The sequence below is a fragment of the Berghia stephanieae genome, chromosome 6 (assembly GCF_034508935.2).
Source record: "Berghia stephanieae isolate SIO BIC M18660-M18661 chromosome 6, UCSD_Bste_1.3, whole genome shotgun sequence".
Taxonomy (NCBI): Eukaryota; Metazoa; Mollusca; class Gastropoda; order Nudibranchia; family Aeolidiidae; genus Berghia; species Berghia stephanieae.
In genome coordinates, this window is record NC_088365.1 from 17,754,588 (window position 1) to 17,778,587 (window position 24,000).

General features: G+C 34.0%; 1 protein-coding gene across 10 annotated transcripts in view; it reads left to right on the forward strand.

The window, feature by feature from the left end:
* LOC144974583 (glutamine--tRNA ligase-like) overlaps positions 1–24,000 on the forward strand; it is a 39,670-nt gene that overhangs the window by 1,499 nt on the left and 14,171 nt on the right. For 6 of the 10 annotated variants that reach the window (XR_013645771.1, XR_013645770.1, XR_013645769.1 and 3 more), the window contains exons 3-15: positions 832–988; positions 1,658–1,767; positions 6,972–7,047; positions 8,387–8,451; positions 9,373–9,432; positions 10,266–10,341; positions 11,145–11,216; positions 13,522–13,607; positions 14,659–14,745; positions 16,179–16,278; positions 17,489–17,676; positions 19,413–19,543; positions 23,847–23,939. Coding sequence is in view for 5 of the 10 variants with exons in the window: in XM_078917593.1 (XP_078773719.1) it covers positions 832–988; positions 1,658–1,767; positions 6,972–7,047; positions 8,387–8,451; positions 9,373–9,432; positions 10,266–10,341; positions 11,145–11,216; positions 13,522–13,607; positions 14,659–14,745; positions 16,179–16,278; positions 17,489–17,676; positions 19,413–19,543; positions 23,847–23,939 (1,301 nt within the window). In the remaining 5 variants the exon portion in view is untranslated. Of the gene's footprint in view, positions 1–831; positions 989–1,657; positions 1,768–6,971; positions 7,048–8,386; positions 8,452–9,372; positions 9,433–10,265; positions 10,342–11,144; positions 11,217–11,805; positions 11,830–13,521; positions 13,608–14,658; positions 14,746–16,178; positions 16,279–17,488; positions 17,677–19,412; positions 19,544–23,846; positions 23,940–24,000 lie in introns of all 10 variants that reach the window. The other 4 variants (XR_013645768.1, XR_013645767.1, XM_078917589.1 and 1 more) reach the window with 1 other exon arrangement.

A 24,000-nucleotide genomic window follows, 5' to 3' on the forward strand; every position in this document is an offset into this window, starting at 1 on the left:
TTGAACTTCTGGATTAGGCAACCAGAAACTTATAGTATAGAGGTATGGTAGTATATCAAAGTGAAAAGTCTATTTAGTAAAGGCTTAGGTTTATATTTGGTACGAGATAATGCAAATGTTGTTGTCTGAAGCTTGAAGAAATAACAATACCCTAGTCAAATGGAGTGGCAGCTTCAATTTAATAATGAAGACAGATGGATGTTTCGGGTTTTCCCTTGTCAACAAAACATGATGAATGAAACACTAAAGATAAAAGAGAGATGAGAGAATGGCGTTGTTAAGGTGAATAAACAAACAAAAAGAAAGTTAACTGTTTTGTTTATTCACCACATTATCTGTCTTCGTTAATTAAATTGAAGCTTCCATTCCATTTGACAGCTGTTATATATTTAGTACAGAGACATTTTTACATTCTTGTCCATTGATCAATTGTCAAGTTGCTTTATTTTCACTGCCTGTCAACCAGCTAGTTTTCTCTGCTCTTGTCTTCTTTGGATAATTTCTTCAAATACGTTTTTAAAAAAAGAATGTTCTCCATTTATTCAACTTTTTACAGGTTGAATTTGGTCTTACTCTATCCAGTAATGATGATAAGGATGCGATATAGGGTTTCTTGGGACATGTATTATCGAATCCTGCCTAGAGTGGCGATAATGTTAAGATTAAATAAAAAGGGCTCAGACCTAAAACAGTTGGACATGGTGATGGAGTCTTACTTGTTTGAAAATCTTGATATTCAGGAAGCTCAGGGTTTTGTTTTTTTTTACTTGTTTTATATTTTTCTTTTATTATGCATACTATATAGTCATGTGAAAATCAAATACTTTTCAGGTTGACGATCATGGAGGCCCATCCATGCGTAACAAAGAGGTTGGAAAACTTCTGTATCATGTAGCCACAAAACTTAAGTCCCAAATCAAAGGACATCAGAGCAGAATTGTACAATGTATTGCTACAAAAAAGATCACATCGGAGACCCAGCTCAATGGTAAAGATAAAAGAAAATTTATGAGCAAACTTTGAAGAACGATAAGTGTCAATGTCAGGAGAATATTTTGTTTCCTCCCTCCTCCTCCTCCTCCTCTTTTTTCTTCTTCTTCTTCTTCTTCTTCTTCTTCTTCTTCTTCTTCTTCTTCTTCTTCTTCTTCTTCTTCTTCTTCTTCTTCTTCTTCTTCTTCTTCTTCTTCTCCCTCTTTTTCATCATTGAGAATGATTAGACATGGTTCAACAAAAAATGTTCAAAATGTGTTTGAGTCTGTGTTTTCCATGATGAATGCGACGACAAAGGAAAGTTTGTTTTTTTCATTTTGCATGAATAATTATAAAAAAAGACAGGGCCACCGGTTAATATTTTAAAACATTCTTTACAACAAATTGAAGTTAATTGAAAAAATTCATATCGCTACTTTATATTTTGTTTCTAATCCATTGTCTTGTCCCCATTGGGATTCAAAACTTCAATGTGTCTATCCAGAGACAAGTGACTTACCACTGCACTGTTGGGTTGTCAATGAGTAAGAGGAGACAAGTTGCATTCAATCAAACTATTTCTCCTTTTTATATTCTTCTGTAGTTAAAAAAACAAAACAAACAAGCGAATGATGGAAAATGAAATGACCTTACAAAATATTTTATTTTTCTCTCATTCTATATCTAGCTGCCTTTGACTATCTCCTGAATAACCCAAGTTCGGATGTGGACATAAAAGCCTTTGAGACAGCTTGTGGTGTGGGAGTTGTTGTCTCCCCTGAGGAAATTGAAGCTGTGGTAAGCTGTACAATAGTCTACAATGTTCTTTCTTTGTCTATGTATATATATATTTTTTTTTCATATTACATCTAAGAAAATATACTGCTTATGAGAAAACCTATTGTGATATTCCTGACCCTATACATTCCTCCTGTATTTTAGTTGTATCTATTTATTTGTTATTAGTATTCAATATCATTATTATTATTACTAGTCGGTATTCACATTCTATGAATGGAGACGGGGAGGGCTAAGCTACCTAAGTTGTGAAACACAATAAGCATTGATATTGTATATTTTAAATGCCTTATTGCTTACTGTAAAAGCATCTTGAGGCATAGACAGAAGGTGCTATATAAATTATCACCATTACATTACTGTCAGGGGTTGATTTATGTCAGGGGTTGACGGATAAGTCAGTTTAAATAACTAAGGTTTAGGAGTGGATTTCCAGATGAGTCATTGTAAATAACTGTGGTGTAAGGGTTGATACCCAGATTATAGTCATTGTGGTGAGCTTTGATGTCCCCGTGTTTTCCGTCATTGTTGTTGTCATCGAGTCTTAAGTTTTACCTTGAGAAAGGATGTACGTGCATCATGAGGGCTCGATTTTTGGGTAATTTGATAGGTTTGTTGTAATGAAATTTCTAAAGCATTGCAAACTATCCGTTAATGAATTTGATATGGGATGGGTTGGAACGGAAGTTTGGTGTTAGAGGTGGGTGTCCTTAATTTAGTTCTATTATTTAAGATTTCGACCAATCAGAATGTTTCGTTGAACAAGGGTTCAATTGTAGATTCTGATATTTTGATCAGTTGAACTGAAGACTCCGGCTTGGACGGACGTGCTAGTGACTCGAAGAGAGCACTAAAATTATAATAAATAAATTCCCAAATTTTTTGCTGTTTGTGGCAGCGGTGATACTGTTTGTGGCAGTATTTCTCCGTCCAAGTCGTTATTGTGACGCCTTTAAGGTTTTTTATTTTAACTAATATTGTTTTACTGGCTCTGGTAATAATTCAAAATTAATATTTGTTGTGAAATCCGAGTGATATTTTGTGTTATTTTATCAATTGTTCCCTAATGGGGGTGACTGATAGTTGATGAAGAATTTTGATTTTAGTATAGTGAGTCCATAAATGTAATGGTATTAACTAAGTGTATTCACTGCTATTCAGTTTTGTTGATTTACTACTTTTATTAATAGATTGATATAATATTTGGTTTTGATTAATTAATCCTTCTATACTTTTACTTACTTACTTAGATGCCTTTCGCGTCTCGACCGAAAGATCGGGTCGCCTTGGCTGTTTCCAGTATTTCCTGTGTGAGGTGTCTCCAATATTGCCGGTCCTCTGCTAGGGTTCTCAGATTTTCAAGGTCCCTGCCGTTATGAGACTAATGCTTTGTCCAAGTGTTGTGAGGTTTTTGTTTAGGATCACAGGGAGTGTTGTGATCGGTCTTCCTCTGAAAAGGTTCCCGTGTTTTTGGAAGTATCCCGACATGGCTTGGTTTGCTGGTATGTTTTTGTCCCTGCGTAGTATGTGACCGAAAAGTTGCCATCGTTGTTGTAAAATGTCAAGGGAGATTGGTCTTTCTTTTGTGATCTTATAGAGTGATTCATTTGAGATCTTTTTGGGGTATTTGATGTCCAGTACCCTTCTTAGCTGTGTGCGATGGAAGGCATCCAGATGTTCTTCTTCGGATTTTGTCAACGCCCAAGTGCCGCAGTTATACAGAAGTACCGGTTTTACAAGAGCATGGTACAGTTTCAGTTTGGTTTTTCTCTTTATTTTGTCACCTCTAATCCATACATTGGTGAGTTTACTGAGTGCGGCGTTTGATAGCTGTTTTCTTCTTTGTACATCCTCGGTGTCTCCAATTAGTGAGCCGACTTTCTTTGTTCTTTTCCATTCCTCTTTGTTCCTCGATATTGTTGTAAATTCGGTTTTATTGGCATTGACTTGGAGGTTATATTTCATGAGGGTATTTTGTATGATGTCTATATTTGCTGGTGTTGATCCAATAAAATCGACATCATCTGCATAGGCGATTTCTCTAGGGATTGCATTCTCAATATGAGTCGTTGGTTTTGGAATGACTTTTCGAACTTCTTTCAGAGCGTGTTCTAAGTATATTGTGAACAGAATCGGGCTCAGACTATCTCCTTGGGGGGTCCGATGTTACTTTCGAACTGCGTCTGTTTTGTGGCCCCGTATATCCTTGGTTGTATCTTTGTGTTGCTGAGGAGAAATCGGATTATATTCGGAGCTCGTCTTCGTCTACTATTTCTGTTAATATCTCCAAAAGTTTTCCTCTGTCGATCGTATCAAAGGCTGCGGACATATCGATTCCGGTTATTGTTATGGATATGTTTTCTTTGAGTGCCTTTGCTGCCAACCATTTATGTGTCCATACAACGTCCGATGTGCTTCGGTCTTGGCGAAACCCGCTTTGGCTATGTGATAGATAATTTTCTATTTTCGGTCTAATTCTGTTGAGGACAATAGTTGACAGTGTTTTTCTTATGGTATTCAGTAATGTTATTGGGCGCAGGTTGTTTACGGGTCCTTTCGTTTTTCCTGGTTTTTGTATTGTAATTAGGACACCGCTGTTTATGTCCCAGTCTTTGTGTGTTGAGAATGTTTTGTTCATTATGTTTGCAATGCTCAGATCCAGGGAGAGGGTACCGCATTTCAGCAATTCAGCGGGAATTTCATCTTCGCCTGAGGATCTGTTATTGTTTAGGCACTTTATGCTATTTCTAACTTCAGTTGTTGTGATGCGGTTGTTTAGGTCTCTAGGGTTTCCTGAGAAGGGCGATATTTGTGAGACTTGTTTGTGAAATTTCTGCTGGAAGTGGTCAGTTACAATGTCAAGGATATCGTTGGGATTTGTTGTCTGTTTGCCAAATTTATCCTGTAGTTTTGGGTTCTCGAATGGTTTTCGGTTCAGAGATTTCGTCGCTTTGAACATAGACGATGCGTTATTTTTGGACTTTTCTATGTCTTCCACTTTTTTGTCTAATTCCTCGTTTCTGTGTTTTATTGTAAGTGATCGAATTGAATGCAGTATTTTGTTTCGTTCCGTTTTCAGGTTTATTATTTCTTCCGAGTCTTTCGTGTTTTGTATCCTGATCCTAAGTTCTTTTTGTTGCCGCGATAGATCGTTAATAGCGATGTTAGGCGTTCGATTTGGTTTGTTCTTAGTTGTATTAATAGAGCCTGCACTTTCTTCCCCCGCATATTTCATTGCCGCTTGCGTCTCTTTCCATTCATTGTTTGGATTACTGTTTTGCTTTATTTTCCATAGACTTGAGTTAAGTTCATATTGGTAATGAATGCGACATTCTCGCTCATTTACTATTTTTGCCGTGTTTATTTTGACTGCTGTTTTACCTTTCTGTCTTCGTTGTCTGTACACATTTATGTTGAAATTCATTTTTACAAGTTTGTGATCGGATGTTAGCAGTGTACCACCGTATGATCGCGAGTTGGTTGAGTAGTGTTTATGGCGGTGTCGACATATGATATAGTCTATTTGGTTGTGTATTGTTATCATTTTGTCTTGGGTTTGGTCTTTCCTTTGTCCTACCCATGTTGTCTGGTGTCTTGATGGGTGGTTGAAAGCACTGTTTGTTATGAAAAGTTTTCTCTGTTCACAGAACTGGACTAATTTTTCTCCGTTATCGTTACGTTTTCCTTTTGAGTATGATCCTAAACATAGTGTGTCACTGTCGAGACGTTTTCCTACTTTGGCATTAAAATCTCCAGCAATTATTAATATTGATTTGTTTCCTATTTTGTTCAGTGTATCGTCTAGGTCTTTGTAAAATTTATCAGTTTCCTCTGGGTATTGTTTTGCGCGTTGACTTGTTGGTGCGTAAACATTTACGATTGAGATAGTGAACGTCTTCTTACCGTGATCGTCTTTGTTATCGTTATTCTGGTTCCTTGAATTGATCTTACACTTAAGCTCAAGAACACATATTCTGTCCGAAACATTCCATTCGTCACTAGTCAAATCCCTGCAGTTTTTATTTATGAGAAATCCACATTCATAGTGAGGTGAACTGGAAGCAAAGCACAGCAGTCTGTGACCATTTATTGTTTGGTCGACGCCATCTTGGATCTTCGTCTCTTGTAAACACAACACATCGATTTTATAACTTTCTAAATCTTGACACAGTTGTTCCTTTCGAATGTTACTTTTAATAGATCTTAAGTTAAAAGTTCCAATATTAAGATTAGTCCACATCAGGTAAAAATTAAAGATTCCACACAGTGAATAAATGGAAACATAAGACTATCCACTGAGCCGAAGCTCAATGTCAACAGGTGTCAGCCATGTTGTCCGGAAAATCCTTCTATATTCTTCCTTATTTAGTGAAGCCAGTTGGCTTGAGGTTGACCTAAGGTTGCCGTGAGGTTGTTTTAACGTTGATTTGAAATCAAACATTAATATTTTGAAGAAATCAAAGAAACATTAACGATACAAGGAACATTGCTTATTTGTAAACGAAAGAAAACAATTTTACACATTTGATCGATAAACATTTGATAAGACATTCTTCATCTATCGGAAACTATACTTATCATCTTTGCTGTCCTGCCTTGGTTGCTGTCGTCATGTTATGTGTTAGATTAGATGCTAAATTAAGGTAAGGGCGCCCTTAGAGATACAGTATTAGATAAGTCTATATTACATTTTGTGATTTCTGTTCTTCTTTAATTATTCTCTTCATTATTTCTTCTGCTCTATCTTCATATTCCAACCCTTTATTTTGTAATACATCATTGCTACTATATATAAATAAGACCTACTTCTTTTCCTTTCTTGCATTATTCCTCTTTACTCAATACATAAATAAACCATTTGATATAAAACTGTACATCACTTGTTTGCTTGTCGGTGTGTTACGTCCCTGTTTGTGTTCCTTGACAATAATAGGTAAAGGCGACGGACTGAGTGCGTAGTGGACGCATTGCGAACTCACTCTGGCGCTTAAGTAACATCGGGGCAACGGTCACTTTGTTACAATTACCGTTATTGTTATTACTGTATTATCATTAATTCATTATACTTCTTTTTAATTTCTAAATAAAAAATTTAAAAAAATTTTATATTGTATTTTTATTTTTATTTTATTAATGTATTTTTTTTTTTTCGGTGTGTCTGGATATTATCTCAATTTAAATATTCGACTTCCTTTGTTCTTTAGATTGAGGAAGTGGTGAAAAAACACAAACAGGAATTGATTTCTAAGCGGTACCAGTACAACACGGGGTCTATGTTAGGTGAGTTTCATGATCGTGAATAAATGAAAAAATTCCAATGTTTGTCTTTCTGGATTTGCCAGCACTTAATATATCTAAGGGAATCATATTTATTTGCGAGTAGAATAGTTTGCGACAGTATCTGTTAAATATTATCTAGTTAAATTCATTATAAGGTATTGAGTATATTTCAGCATTGAAAGCATTTGATAATTGAGATGCAATTGTAATTTAAAAAATAATATCATGTCAATGATTTGAATTGGATTCAATAGTCTGATGTCACGTCCGCCCAGTAACGAGCAGCTTGGGTCTAAACAAAGAAAATCGGTACTCTTTTTTCTTCATGCTGGCTAGAACTTTTTCACATGTCATGTGATCAGAATGTATAAAAGTCAAAACGTGATCAGAATTATACTGTTTTTCTCCTCTGGATACACTTTTATGCTCGTCCGAGAAGTATTTCCGATAGTTTAGAACCACTTATTAAGTTACTATGCGTCATGACGAGGGAAGTGACGTCATTACTGTTGAAGCCTATTGCCAATCAATCTTATCTGTGTGGCATTATATTGATTATCAAAGTATGAGTGAAAAATGCTGATGAATTCACTATTTTTAGGCTTTAACTTTAACTAAATATGATAGCAATGATTGCAATGTGACTTTTTATTGCGAATTCCTTCATTTCCCAGGGAAAGGAGTCTTGGACGTATTTAAAAGTATAAAAACCCCCACACACATATATACTCATGTATGTCATATACTTATTCCAACCACCCAACAAAAAGCAGTTAACACATATTGTGTGACTCATTATAAAAAACAGCATTAGTGAAGAACCAGAAAAGAGGTTTTATTGACCATAAATAATGACATTTAAAAAAATGTTATTTGTTCCTTACTGTAAAACATACAATATTAACATGAGTCTCAAATTTAGTTTCACTATAAATTCAATTTTTAGTCTCCAAAATATCCTAATTGGGGTTCCGACAGCTCAGGTGGTAGGGACTGAAATCGATCCCGTGTGCAGATATTTTTCTTTTCCCCCCTGTCTACTCAGCAATGATTGGGTAGTTGGGTCTATTAGATCTGGTGGAAAGTACTTTGCGATATCAAAAGGATAGCAAGCAATTGCTATTGTCCATTTCACCCGAAAGAAACTGTGTGATATACTCCGGTTCCCTGGGCCTAATGGCTCTGAAGGACTACTATACCATTTTAATAATATTATACCATTAGGTGTCAGTGGATCACATAATATGGGACTTTATGCTCTTTCAATATGCAGTACAATAGCAATAGGAGTGCTTGTAAAAGAAAATTAATGAATAAATAATGTCTCCTCTGAATCTAGGGGAAGCCAGGGGCAAACTCAAGTGGGCAGATGCCAAGGCCCTTAAGAATGAATTGGATATGCAGGTATGGTAAATTCTCTATCTGTCACATATGCAGGTATGATATATTCTCTATCTGTCACATATGCAGGTATGATATATTCTCTATCTGTCACATATGCAGGTATGATATATTCTCTATCTGTCACATATGCAGGTATGGTATATTCTCTATCTGTCACATATGCAGGTATGGTATATTCTCTATCTGTCACATATGCAGGTATGATATATTCTCTATCTGTCACATATGCAGGTATGGTATATTCTCTATCTGTCACATATGCAGGTATGATATATTCTCTATCTGTCACATATGCAGGCATGGTATATTCTCTATCTGTCACATATGCAGGTATGGTATATTCTCTATCTGTCACATATGCAGGTATGATATATTCTCTATCTGTCACATATGCAGGTATGGTATATTCTCTATCTGTCACATATGCAGGTATGGTATATTCTCTATCTGTCACATATGCAGGTATGATATATTCTCTATCTGTCACATATGCAGGTATGGTATATTCTCTATCTGTCACATATGCAGGTATGATATATTCTCTATCTGTCACATATGCAGGTATGGCATATTCTCTATCTGTCACCCATTTCTTTTATTATCTTGTCTTATGCCTGATCTAGGTAAACTATTTAGAAGATCATTTCAGGTTTTCTTTTACTTTAATTGATTTTTTCCTCTCTCGGGATGGACAGAACAGAGAGAAGGAAGGGGTTCGCATTGGGGTGGCCATAAAAACATGAATTTCTTTGATTTATATATCTTTCTTCTTTTCAAGATTTTTTTTCTTTCTCTTTTTGAATTGCAATAGAATGCACAGATTACATGTTTTTTATTCGCATACTTTTATTTTTTACGAGTTGTTTTGATTCTTATTGTTTTTTAAAGTGATTTTTAAATTTTTTTTTTATTTTTGGAAAGATTCTGGATCTTCTTGGTCCCAAGACTGACGCAGACAGAGAAAAACCCCAGAAACAAAAGGTATTTTTTGAGTTTTTTCTCTTTTTCTCTTTTGAAACTAACTTGAATAAAGTAAGTTGTGTCCCATCAATGTGGTTTTTGTTTGTTGTTGTTTTTGTTTGTTTTTTTGGGGGGGATTTTTTTTTAGTTACCGTATAATGAATAATGTCTTAATTATTTTTTTTAATGCTTGGTATGTATGTCTTGATAAGTTACTATTTTTAATTATTCCTGTTACTTGATCTTATCTTAGGCACTTAAAGGATTTACTCCTGTTAGATTTCACCCATGATATGATCTGAATTTCGTTTCTCTCTGGAAAGAAATAGAATAAAAGGGTATGTACAAATGACAACTGTTTTCAATTGTAAACTGCAATTTGTTCTTTATCTAAGAATGCGTATAAATTAGATGGTGTGGAAAATACATAAACAAGTTTAGAATTTACAGATTCAGAATTTGAAAATAAACACAATCATCAGGGCAGCGTGGCTCAGTGGTACGGTCTTTGCTTCCTACCCGAAAGGTACCGAGTTCAATCACCCACTGCTGCATTGTATGGCCTTGAGCAAGTCACCTCGCCCTAGCTCACTTTGCGGCACTGCTCTGCGGCTGACGCCTGGATTATTCCAGTCTTCCCTTGGAATAGACCCTAAAGACAATAAATTTCCCCTTGGGGATGAATAAAGGGACTTTTATTTATTTATTTAAAGTTTGAAAATTCAACCATTCATCTTCCATTGTATCCTTTATTTATTTGTTATTCTATCAAGAATATTTACATTTTTTAAGTTAAAAAAATAAGTATGTATTCTCTTCTTTAATTTTTGTTTGTTTCTTTCTATAATTGCCAGACTCCTAAAGCTCCAAAAGCTTCGAAGACTGAAGGAGGAGATGAAACAAACAATAAAAATTCATCTACTGACAACGGTTAGTACCAGGCAGTACCAGAAAATATCCCAAAACTCTTTTATAACTCCATTAAGAATGGTTCTGACTTTTATCCAGCTGTTATAAAATAATGTATTCAAAGTTGTACAGTCCTCTTTTTATTCCCCCCCCCCTCTCTCTCTCTCTCTCTTCTCTTTTCTTTCTTTCTCTCTTCTCTCTCTCTCTCTCCTCTCTCTCTCTCTCTCTCTCTGTCTCTCTCTCTCTCTTCTCTCTCTCTATCTCTCTCTCTCTCTCTCTTGTCTCTCTCTTCTCTCTCTCTCTCTCTCTCTCTCTCTCTGTCTCTCTTCTCTCTCTCTTTCTCTCTCTCTTCTCTCTCTCTCCTCTCTCTCTTTTTTCTCTCTCTCCTCTCTAATTCTCTCTCTCTCTCTCTCTCTCCTGATCAGCATCATCGTTATGTCATAATACTACTATTAATAATAATATTAATAATAGACATAGTAATTGCCTTCTCTCTCTCTCTCTCTCTCTCTCTCTCTCTCTCTCTCTCTCTCTCTCTCTCTCTCTATCTCTCTCTCTCTCTCTCTCCTGATCAGCATCATCGTTATGTCATAATACTACTACTAATAATAATATTAATAATAGAAATAGTAATTGCCTTCTTTGTTGGCTGAAGAAGAGTTTTGAGCCAAAAACATTCAATTTCGAACATTTAATTAAAAATTATTATTTTTTAAATGAAGCTTATTATAGAAATTTTTATTCAATATGTAAATCATAGATAGTATTTGCAAATAAAAAATCAGTCTATATATTATTTTCCTGTGTCTTTATTTCTCCAATAGTTGTATCAGAGGATGGCAGTGTCAAGAGTTTTGTGGATGTGATGGGAGCCGCTCTTTCATTCCATAAACCAGGTAAGTACGATGTGGTATGCCAGAAATGGAAATATTATTTTAATCTCTTACACTTTTGTCTGGTTTGGATCTGGCTCTGAATATGGAAAAAATATTCGATTATTTGTCCAATTCTTTTTTTTTTTTTTCATTGAAAATTGTACTCATCAAATATGATTTTTAAAACAGGAGACCCGTGCATTTCCTCAGGTTTATCAAATACCTTTCGTAACACAGTCCTTAATTTCTTTGTACTCTTCCTACAAGCATGTATCTCTTTTCTATTATTATTATTATTATTTTTTTTTTAATTATTATTATTATTATCATTATTATTATTAATATTATTGTTTATTATTATTAATTATTATTATTATTATTATTATTATTTATTATTATTATTATTATTATTATTATTATCATTGTTATTATTATTATATTATTATTATTATTATTATATTATTATTATTATTATTTATTATTATTATTTTTATTATTATTATTATTTATTATTATTATTATTATTATTATTATATAATTATTATTATTATTATTATTATTATTATTATTATTATTATTATTATTATTATTATTGATTTATATGTTTAAGATTCGTTTTTGGATTCTCTTCCCGGTATGTTATTCCTTTTCATTTTACACTGCAATTGGATCAAATTCCCTGTTATCCCCTGTCCCCATTACTCACCTGTGCACCCATGATGCTTTTTTTTTTTTTTTCTTTCTCAAGTATGCACAGGTTACGACGATTTTATGTATTCGATTCTATATTCGATTCTTAAATGTATTTGATTATCAATAACTCAACTCTCATCGTAGTCCTCTTTTAAATTCACACTCAAAATAAGTTATTATGTACAGATTCCAATTGTTGTTTTAATCGCAAATAGGATATTTTGATGAGTTAACTTTGAACATGAGACTGGTGTAATGTTAGATTAAAGTATCAAAAAAAAAAAAAGAAAGATGAATTTCAGGTCAAAATGATCAGAAATTTTAAATTTTAATTTTTTTAGTGAGAACAAATCATATTTAGGAAGGAATCTGTTAAGTAATTGTATCAGTAATGTTAAATAATATATTTTTTGAAGTGAAAGAAACAAAAACTCACTCATCTTAGGAGAGGGCATCTGTTTTAGTCAAATGGTATCTTATCAAGTAATGTTAAAATTAAACTTTTAGCATTCGTTTTACCTGACATGATACCAGTTTGAGATAACTGTTCATAATTGTGAATAATGTATCTTGATAAACAAGTAAGATCTGGGTCGGGTTCCTGACCTCTCATAGTGGGCAGGGAGGCATTTACTGTGTCTTCTTTCCCGCCATATAAATAATAATAATAAAGTTTATTTTTATAGGGCCCAATCCCGTTGACAGTTTTAGTTATATCTGTTTTCCAACATGATTATGTCTTTGTCCTGGGAAGAGATTACATGGTTTTTTCCATGACCTGAATGTGTTGCAAGCACCGTAAAATCCTTAAAAACAAACAAACAAACAAGTAAAATTATTATTATTATTATACTATTATTTTTTTTATTATTATTATTATTATTATTATTATTATTATTATTATTATTATTATTATTATTATTATTATTATTATTATTATTATTATATATTATCGTTATTATCGTTATTATTTTATTTTCATTATTGTTATTATTTAAATCATGAGTCAGAGTGTAAAATATTTGAAAAACAGTATTGCCCATGTACACCTCGCTCAATACATTATACATAACATTGGTGAATGCTGCTTATGTCTAAGCTTTATTTTTAAAAAAATTAGAGATAATTACTTTGAATTCAAGGTAATCTCATATTGTAATTTTGAAAAACATTGTGATAGAGGGTAAAAATGAAACCAGCATTTTGATGTTTATGTTAATTTCTGTGGCGGTATTGATGAATTTAGTGTGCACATTATTTTAAGAGTGAACCAAAAACCAATTGTTTCTAATTTCAGCTTATTTTGTTATTGTGTCCATCAGGCAAACCACAATATTAGTCTGCACAATTATTCTCTATCCAATTATTGATTAGAATCGCTGTTGTTAGAATCCATCTACCGGTTTTATTATATTTCGGAGTTAAATTCTTTAGAAAATCAACAGATTTTATTGAGTTCGAAGAATGTGAGCTCAACGTGTCTCAAGCTATTTATTCCGAAAAAAATAAAAAATTTTAGCTTTGAAATAATATAGGCAAATGGTTAATTTCTAGGACATGTACTACGTGTTTCAAATAGATTTATAGTAATTTTTAATCGATTCTTAAACTTTTTTTATTTCTATCAACAAAGGGGAAAACTACAAAACAGACGGTTATGTCATCTTCCCAAAGACAATGGATTTGTTGAAGACTCATCTAAAGGAGACAGGTGGAATGGTAAGATGATTCAATTAGTTACTTCTTTACTCCTTTTTGGTGTTTCATAAACACGCATAAGGTCGACAGTAAGGAGCGCCACTGACTTCTGTCTTCATCCAGCTTCTGAACCTCACTCCAGGTCCAACTGAAGGATGTCATCAATCAATGTGTCCCAATTCAGCAATAATATTTTATCGAGTTGTATTTCATGAAGCCACAATTTTAGTCTTCTTCTATTATAATTTTTGGACCTTCCCCCTTTGGATCAGAAAGCTTCCCCCTCTCATGGGTAGAAGACAAAGGATCAATTGTCCCAGTCGCAACCAAGGACCAAAGTGTTTGATAAAACAATTAAATAGGTGGTGTGTATAAGAATTGAAATCACAACAAAGAAATTGCTCATAATGAAATACAACTAAACAATATCACAACGAAATTATAGTAATCCAAAAAAGGAATAATAAATGTTGAAAATTTTTTTGGATGCAAAACACGTCTGGCCTGTTAAGTCGGAACATGAACTGACGAGTCACGTGATTCTATTCAATTGTTCCCCATTCTGAATTGGACTCGCAATTATATATTATTATCAAAGTCCATGATCTATGAGTTGTTCTCTTTGACTGACCCTTTAAATTTTATATAAGTTTATGCGTTATTGCAATAGATTTAAAATTGCAGCATCTCCAATTAAAGATGGGAAAGGTGAAATCACAGTAGTATCTCAGGCATGTGATCTCTTGTCTGAGATAAATTGTCATTATATCTGTAGTTCTGAAATATGTTTACATTTTGGAAAGCGTTTACCCGTTTTGTTTTGTTTTTATCTGAAGCTGCCAACTACTGTTTTTTTTTTACAAATATTATTATAAGCCAGCGTTCTCAAATTTTATTTTTCTAATGCAGTTTATGCTGTCAGAATAACAATAAAAAGGGACTTAATTATGAAAGTTTGGGGATATTTTATTAGATCTTATATGAAATACTTTATTAGTTTTGTGAGTGTAAATTTTTATAAATCAGGATGAATGACAAATGACTCAAGTTTTCAATGATTTTATTTTCTCAGGTGTTCACTCGATTCCCTCCAGAGCCGAATGGCATTCTTCACATCGGTCATGCCAAGGCCATCAACTTCAATTTTGGATATGCACGGGTAAGTTTGTGCGGCTATGTGGTCTAGTGGTATGACACTCACTTTTGGATCGGAAGGTCCTGGGTTCGAGCCTCGCTCGATGCATAGTTGAGTCCTTGGAAGACTCTTTATTCACATTCTCTCACCGTACTCAGGTGTAAAATGAGTACCAGGCCGTTAACAGCATTATCTCTGTCAGTAAAATATGTAATATCGCCTAACAGGCGTCATGTCACGTCCTACATGTTATGTGTTGTTTGCTAGGGACCCCTTGTAAAGCGCTTTAAGCACATTTAGTGAATATTGCACTATATAAAGGTTCAAGCAAGTAAGTTTCTGCTTGTCAATTATAGGGAAAGGTTCTGAAGGGATTGAACCAAATTTCTAAATATTTTTTTTTTAAACCATGATTTAGTTCTGTGAAAAATAAAGTGTGTAGATTTGACTCATATATAAAAGATATTATTTTTCTCTCCATTTTACTGGCTCATTTAGGCACCGCTAGCTTTGATTTAGTTCTGTAAATGGTGAAATTTCCTTAAGCTGGAATTTAATGTGGTCAAAGAATGAAACTAAACAGCCAGCAAACCAATATCTATTGGATGATCAGTTACTTGTCATGGAGCAGAGGCTGTCCATCACTTCATATCATCATTCTTTATCCTAGTCTGTCTTTTCCTGTTCTTTCCAAGTAGTTCCTATATTATTCTTTGTTTGTGGTCTTGTGTTGTAACACTTGCCTTTGGATCGGAAAGTCCGGGGTTCGAGTCCTGCTCTGAGTGGCGCATAGTTGAGTCCTTAGGAAAGGATCTTTGCTCACATTCTCTCACCATGTCCAGGTGTAAAATGAGTACCTGGCTGGTAGCTGCATTGTCTCTGTCGGTAAAAGTTATAATATTCCAAACAGGCATTATGTCTCATTCCACATGTTAAGTGTTGCTGTTGACTATGGACCTCTTGTAAAGTCATTTGAGCATGTTTTGTGGATATTGCACTCTATAAATGCTCAAGTCATTTGAGTCACACAAAAAATGCTTTGATCAACTGCAGAATCAAAATGGATCTCTTTTCTTGTGAGGCAAAAGCTCTACCAAATTGGATTCAGTAGTCTGATGTCACACCGCCTGGCAACGGTGGCCATCTTGGTTCTAAACAAAGAAAATTATTACTTTTTATTCTTCATGCTGGCTTGAACTTTTCATATGCCTTATGATCAGAATGTGTAAAAGTCAAAACATGATCAAATTTATCGGTTTTTTCCTCTGGATACACTTTTATGCTCGCCGGGGAAATATTTCATACGGGCGTCCTCCATTGTTCCGATAGTTTAGAGCCAGTGTTATTAAGTTACCATGCGTCATAAGGAAGGAAGTGACGTTACGACTGTTGAGGAGTATTGAACTATTAGTATTAGGACCTGCCTTAATATTGTCCATCTGATTTCTCCTTCTCAGGCAACTGGTGGAAGCTGTTACCTTAGGTATGATGACACCAATCCAGAAAAAGAAGAGGAAAAGTTTTTCCGTGGCATCAAGGATATGGTTGAGTGGCTTGGTAAGTCTCAAGCTGTCTATCAGTGCTGATGGTTTTCCTCAGATCCGCGGAAATCTGCGACGATTTTGGAGTCCAGGAGAGGAATTTCCCCCTTTTAAAAATTACATTTTCTCGAAACAATGTGCTAGCAATGAGAGAGTTGATGTTTGGTGGAACACACAGGTGCCGTTTCCCACTCTCCAGAAGTTAGCTAGAGTATCAATGATAGTCTAACATCTCAATTGCTCTAAAAGTGGGGTTTAGTGCAGTAAAAATGGGGCTTAAAGGCTATCGTTTAACATTTTCCTACCTTTTCACTTTTTGTCACCATCACCACTGTAGTCTCTCTTTTGAAATACTGAAATAACAATTTTTTCATGATAATTTATCTGAACCAGCTATTTATGCAGCTATGTGGTCTAGTGGTGTGACACTTGCCTTCTGACCTGAAGGTCCATGGTTAAAGACTTGCTCTGAGCAGCACATAATTTAGTCCTTGGAAAAGGAGTACCTGACCATTAGCAACGCTGTCTCTGTTGGAAAAAATTTGAAATTTTTATAATATCGATGAGTCTCGTCCTGCATGTTAAGTGTTGCTGTTGGCTCGGGACCATTTCATACCTGCCTACTTTTACGGATCGTCCTTAATTGTTACGGAAATTAGGTAACAATTTCGGACATACGGAAATGGAAGAAATATTACGGATTTTGATTTCACAGCAATTTGGTCGTAGTGTTGGAGAAAAAAAAACAATTATTTTTTTCTTTTAAGTTCCCTTAAAGTGATAAAGTCTACTGCTCAGTTCACGCCCATGATAGCTTAGTCGATTTCCAGCTCGTAATGGTGGAGGTCAACAACATTTATTTTACGTATAGAAGGTTGCAGATATATACGCAGTATTTTTTTATCTTTTTTAGTTGTTGTTGTTAATTGGTGGAGTATTACTAACATTGTACCATTTATTACTGATGAATTTTGTGTTGGCTACTGATTTTGAAATGTTCAGGTAGACAGGTATGCCATTTGTAAAACGCTTTGGCCATGTTTAGTGGATATTGTTCAATATAAAAGCTTAAGTTTGGCTTGTTTTTGTTTAAAAATTTTTTTATTTGAATAATGCCTTAGGTAGAAAGATGGGTCTTCAAATGGAGAAATCTGTATTGAGTTTTTTTTTCTGAGTTTTGATGCAAAGATTTATCACTTTTATTCATTTCTTTGATAATATTTTAGGTTACAAACCATATAAGGTGACTCACGCCTCTGACAATTTCGACAAGCTGTACGAGTGTGCCGTCCAGCTGATAGAGAGAGGTCACGCCTACGTTTGCCACATGCCTGCTGACCAGCTGAAGGGATTCAACCCGCCAGACTCTCCATGGAGGGACAGACCCATAGCTGAATCTCTACAGTTGTTTGAGGTGAGAGTGGTAGAAATTTGAAAATAATTCTCACAGTGCATTACAAATCAAATACTTAATACGGTTCAACAGTCGTAACGTCACTTCCCTCGTAATGACGCATGGTAACTTAGTAACTGGCTCTAAACTATCGGAACAATGGCGGACACCCTTATGAAATATTATTTCTCCGACGAGCATAAAAGCGAATCCAGAGGGGAAAAAAAATTAATCTGATCATGTTTTGACTTTTGCACATTCTGATCACAAGACATGAAAAGTTCTAGCCAACATCAAGAATAAAAGTACATATTTTCTTTGTTTAGAACCATGATGGCCACCGTTGCTGGGCAATGTGACATCAGACTATTGAATCCAATTGTTAAGGACAATATATTCAAGGAGCAGCATTTCTCAGTGGTGAGGATTTTGCTTCGTACTGAGTACCAAGTTTGATTACCCGCTGTGCATTGTGGCCTTGAACAAGTCACGTTGCCCTAGCTCACTTTGCGGCAATGCACTGCGGCTGATGCCTGGGTTATTCCAGTCTTCCCATTGAAGGGACCCTAAATGGATTAGTAAAGGGAAAATTTAAAAAAATAATTTTTATACCAATTGGATTTGTTTCTTAAAATATGAAACTATCACGATGCCATCAACTTCCCAAGCTGATTTTTTTTAAAGTTTTTTTTTTTATGTTTCTGTGAAAAGATCTTCAATTTTCTTTGTTGTGTGCTATTCAATCCTAAATAGTGTTTTTCAATGATGTTAATACGCTTCAACAGTTGTAACGTCACTTCCCTCGTAATGACGCATGGTAACTTAGTAACTGGCTCTAAACTATCGGAACAATGACGGACGCCCTTATGAACTATTTCTCCGACGAGCATAAAAGCGTATCCAGAGGGAAAAAAACCCATTATAAATCTGATCATGTTTTGAAGAATAAAAAGTACCGATTTTCTTTGTTTAATACCATGATGGCCGCCGTTGCTGGGCGACTTGACATCAGACTATTGAATCCATTTACGCTTTGTCACTTAATTGTCGGAAAGTCTCTTTTAACTGTTGCTAACAGTGCTCTCATTAGTCCTTTATGTGTCTATTTTATTTTATTTGAAAAGCAGGACATCACGGCCTAGCTGTAATTTCTTTGACTCTTAACCAGTTAATTGCTGTGCTCTGGAAAAACATGCATGTATCAAAATTTGGCCAGAAAACTAGTCCTTCAAATATTGATCGGCCCCTCATCTTGGCAAATACTCTTAAACGTGTGACCCCCCAGGTTTGAGCGTTTTGCCTAATGAGGGTCATTTAAATCGATCTGTATTTGAAGGATGAACGAGTCTTCTGGCTAAATTTTTAAATAGGAGTTTTTCCAGATTAGGGCAGTTAACTGCTTAATACGATATATTAGAAAAGTCTACTTGTTTCCTTGTTTTTTTCAGACTATGGGGCTCTTACCGTTTTGTTGTACAAATTTGTCAGGTTGTGTATTTCTAAGAAAAGTACATAAAAAAGGAACAAAATGTTGAAAACTAATAAACTTCAATGGTTTATAACAACTTCCCCACTTAAATTGATATGTTGGTACCTTTGAAATTTAAAAATATAGTTGTCCCCTAGATGTGATTTCTTTTTAGACCATGGCTCATAACTTTATCTATCTATTCATTCATTTATCTATTATTTATTTATTTATTTATTTATTAATTCGTTCATTTTTTCCCCATTAACGAAATCCTATTTCTCAACAGGACATGAAGAATGGTAAAATATCTGAAGGAGAAGCATCTCTGAGAATGAAAACAACACTTGAAGAAGGCAAGAAGGATCCAGTAGCTTACAGGATTAAATTCACACCACATCACCGTAGTGGGGACAAATGGTTGGTTTAGTTTTTTAAAAAAACATGATGTCAGGATTGAACGATCAGAGACCCCATTCTTCCGCTATATAGCGGCATTCTGCTATCATCACAAAGCTCACAAAATTCTCTGCTTCTTCATCCTTCATCCCTTTAGCTTGTTGACCTGCCATTAGAGGAAAAGAAAATTGATTTCATGCCTCAAATGATGAATATTTTAGAGAAACTGAAATAACCAGTTATTAATAAGCTAAAATTATGGTGTTGCAAAATTATGAACATCAGTAGAGACCGGATTGTGTGAAATTCTACGCATCACGCACGATTTCCTCCTTTTTAGCTATTTTCCTTCTTTTTCGAAATTCAAGAATAGGGTCCCTGAAAGATAATTTGATGGTTGGTTGCTGAAGCGACTAATAGGGTTCTCTATCCTTATTTACCTCTGTTGCTTTCTGTTCTTGTCCTTGGAATGAGATGGAATAATCTTTTCTAAAACTTTGTTGAAGTTCTTTTTTCCTGCTTGAATTGAGCTTTATATGGCGCAATATCCACTAAATGTGCTAAACAGCAACATTTAACATGTAAGACGGGACATGCCGTCTGACAGGCGACATTACAATTTTTCGGACAAAGACACAGCTGTTAATGGCCAGGTACTCATTTTACACCTGAGTACGGTGAAAGTGTGAGTAAAGAGCCTTTTCCAAGGACTCAACTATGCGCCGAGCGCGAGGCTCGAACCCAGGACCTTCCGATCCGTAAGTGAGTGTCATACCACTAGACCACATAGCTGCACAATGAGTAAGGTTTGAATGTGAACATATGTGTTTTACTGTGAGAGAAGATTTTTTTTTAATCACCCTTTAGCTTTGTTGACCTTAATCATGTAAAATGCTTCTACTTCTTTTGTTTTGTTTTTTTCAACAGATTAAACACATTTTTGTGTGTACTGTCCCTTTTACAAGGCTAATTAGTAATTGTGGTATGATACACGTCTACAGACCGGAAGGTCCAGATTCGAGATCTGTTCTTAGCAGCTTATAGTTGAGTCATTGGAAAAGGCTCCTTATTCACATTTTCTCAATATACTCAGGAGGTGTAAAATGAGTGGCTGGCCGTTAACAGCGTTGTTTCTGTAGCATTGCAGGTGTCATATTTCATCCTACATGTTAAGTGTTACTGTTGGCGTGGAACTCCTTGTAAAGAAAGCATGTTTAGTGGATTATGCGCAATATAAATGCTCAGTTTTCTTTTTTTGGTTTGTTTTGTGTTTGATTTATTTTTAGTACAGTAACCATTTGAAGAAAGTTGTTTCATGGATGAAAAATTCATAATATAGTCGAAATATTGAGAAAAAGACCTCCATTTAATTTGTCACATCTGTGTAGTACGGATAAGGAGACATTACCATTAAGTATTCTCTTATAAATATGCTGTTAATATATTCAAAATGAGAAAGTGTGGCCAATTGTGTCAAAACTGTAATATGTTGGCGTGAATCGGATTCTTCTAATTCAAATTTCAACTTGATTTATAAGATTTGATCTTGAGCAAATGCATGCATGGAGGAGAGAGACTTTTGTTTCTTTAACTTCAGAGTTTCAAAGTTTCAAAGTTTCAAAGTTTATTCAATCTTAGGCTTTCGCCAATAAATCAACAATTTGATGCCAACATACATGAAGTGAAAAAAAAAAAAATAAAAAAAAAAAAAGGTAAATGGAACCAAAAAATAAACTGATAAACCACACAAAAATACAACAATCGTAATAACATCAATACGTTCAATAATAATAATAATAATAATAATAATAATAATAATAATAATAATAATAATAATAATAATAATAATAATAATAATAATGATAATAATAATAATAATAATAATAATAATAATAATAATAATAATAATAATAATAATGATAATAATAATAATAATAGTAATAATAATAATAATAATAATAATAATAATAATAATAATAATAATAATAATAATAATAATAATATCACTTTTACATTTCCAATCAGTTTTTCTCATTTAAAAAAAATTTTTAAAAATAAAAAATTATTGATACCCATCACAACAGACCTCCTCACTACCACGAAAATTCCCGTAGTACTACGGCTAAATCCCGGGCTGGATATAATAAAGGTTTTTTAATTAAATGTCATTTCTTGAAAACGAAGTTCTGGTGCCAGAGCTATCGCATAGAGTTAATATTTTTCCCCATGCATTATAAGGACAAACTGGTGGTTTTTAAGGGTAGTTAAAATGTCTACGATGTTATTTACCCTGAAAACTACTTATTACATTTTCCTATTTCAAGTAGGCAGGTCTGCTGTGATAAGTATCAGTTCCATAGTCAAAATAAGACAAACAAAAATAACTTTTATTTTAATCAATAATCCATACAATTTGATGACAACAGACATGAAAGTGAGAAAAAAAGGTACATGAAACCAAAGCATAAAATGATACCATAAATAATCATAAAAATACAACATTGTAATACCACCAATACTTACAATAATAATAATAATAATAATAATAATAATAATAATACTAATAATGATCATAATAATAATAATAATAATAATAATTATTATTATTATTATAATAATAATTGTGAAAATAACAGAAGCGCCGCAGCAATAATATCTAGTATTGTATCTGTAAATGGGACCACGCTTATATCCCATTCGTTGACAATTAAGAAGATAGGGATTATATCATGGTAATTCTGTTTTGGATAATAAAGTTATTGACTTTTAGTAATACTAGGTGCTCCAAAATGCTTTGGTCTGGGTGATCTTTATCTTCGGGGAAATTCCAACATAATAAATAGCCCACCACTTATTTAACACATTTCTATCGTTGATTAAAGTTGTAGAAGAATGGGATTTTGCGAACATTGCCTAGAAGTTACAGACATATTAGTTTAACGTATTGTTTGGTAGAATTACAGAATTAATTCCCAAAGACAAATAATTGAATCTTTTAGAATATCACAAACATTTAAGTAATTTTCCGTACTGATATAGTCTAGAGCGAAACAAGCTTGCGTACTTCAATTATTCCATGTCAAGGGTTGGTTTCTGTGTTTTTAAGAATTTTACTGCGTTTGTGACGCATTGAAAGAACAGAAAATGTATAAGGTAGTCTAAAAGTATACTTTTCTCAAAGGCACCTGAGGATAAATAAGGCAAAGGTAAATGGTGCGGATAGGGCACCAAGAGCACCCCTCGGTGTACTTAGATTGAAATCGCTTAGAAGTCAAAGATACAAGCAAAGGGTCCTAACAAGTGAAAAAAAACACTTCTTTTACAAATCACATCAAAACAGAAGAACCAAGAAAGGAAGAAAAAAAAAAAAAAAAAAAAAAAAAAATATATATATATATATATATATATATATATATATATACATACATATATATGGTTATATACACTGGTTATGATATCAATGCTGATAATAACAACAACAACAACAGCAACAATAATAATAATAGTAATATTAATAATAATAATAATAATAATGATAATAATAATAATAATAATAATAATAATAATAATAACAATAACAATAACAATAAACCAATTGTGCAATCGCAACTAATCTTTATCATGGTAAACTATAATACAATATTTTAATATCAATGCCCAATCCCCCCCCCCCCCCCCCCCCACCCCACTTTCTCACACAAATACACACTCACACACACACACACACACACACACTTATATAACATGTCATATTTTGTATAATATACCACATCTTAGTATCAGAACTGTAGTTACTAAACAGACAAAAACAAATGAAAACAAACAAACAATCGCATTATTCCCTCTGTCATCAATTTTAATAAGTTTTCCTTGCCGTGGAAATATAAACTTCATTCAATTTTATTTTTCATTGTGACATATTACCAGATTGAAATGTTCCTTCAGAGACATTAGGGCTGTGGAGCTGGAGTTTATGCCCATTTAAATAGCATGAGACAATTGCTTACTACCCTTTGTATAGGATGTTAGCCTATTGCAAAGTACTTTCTGCCAGATTTAAAAGACCCAGCTATCCAATCACTGCATGGTGGACAGGAGGGGGGGGGGTGTCCGAAAAAAATCTGGACTTCAACCGGGATCGATTTTGGTCCCTTTGCATGTGAAGCGAGTGCTCTATCAACTGAGCTATCAGCACCACCACCAGATTGAAGTGATGAAACACAAATTTGTATTTGGTTTTTCCCATTTCTTTCCTACTATTATAAGATGGTATTTGTTTTACTACTACTCAAATGTTAATGCATTTTCCTTTTTCTTCTTCCAGGTGTATTTATCCCACCTACGACTTCACCCATTGTCTATGCGACTCAATAGAGAACATCACCCATTCACTCTGTACCAAAGAATTTCAGTCCAGGTATAATGTGTGTGTGTGTGTGTGTGTGTGTGTGTGTGTGTGCACTCGTGTATACATTTAG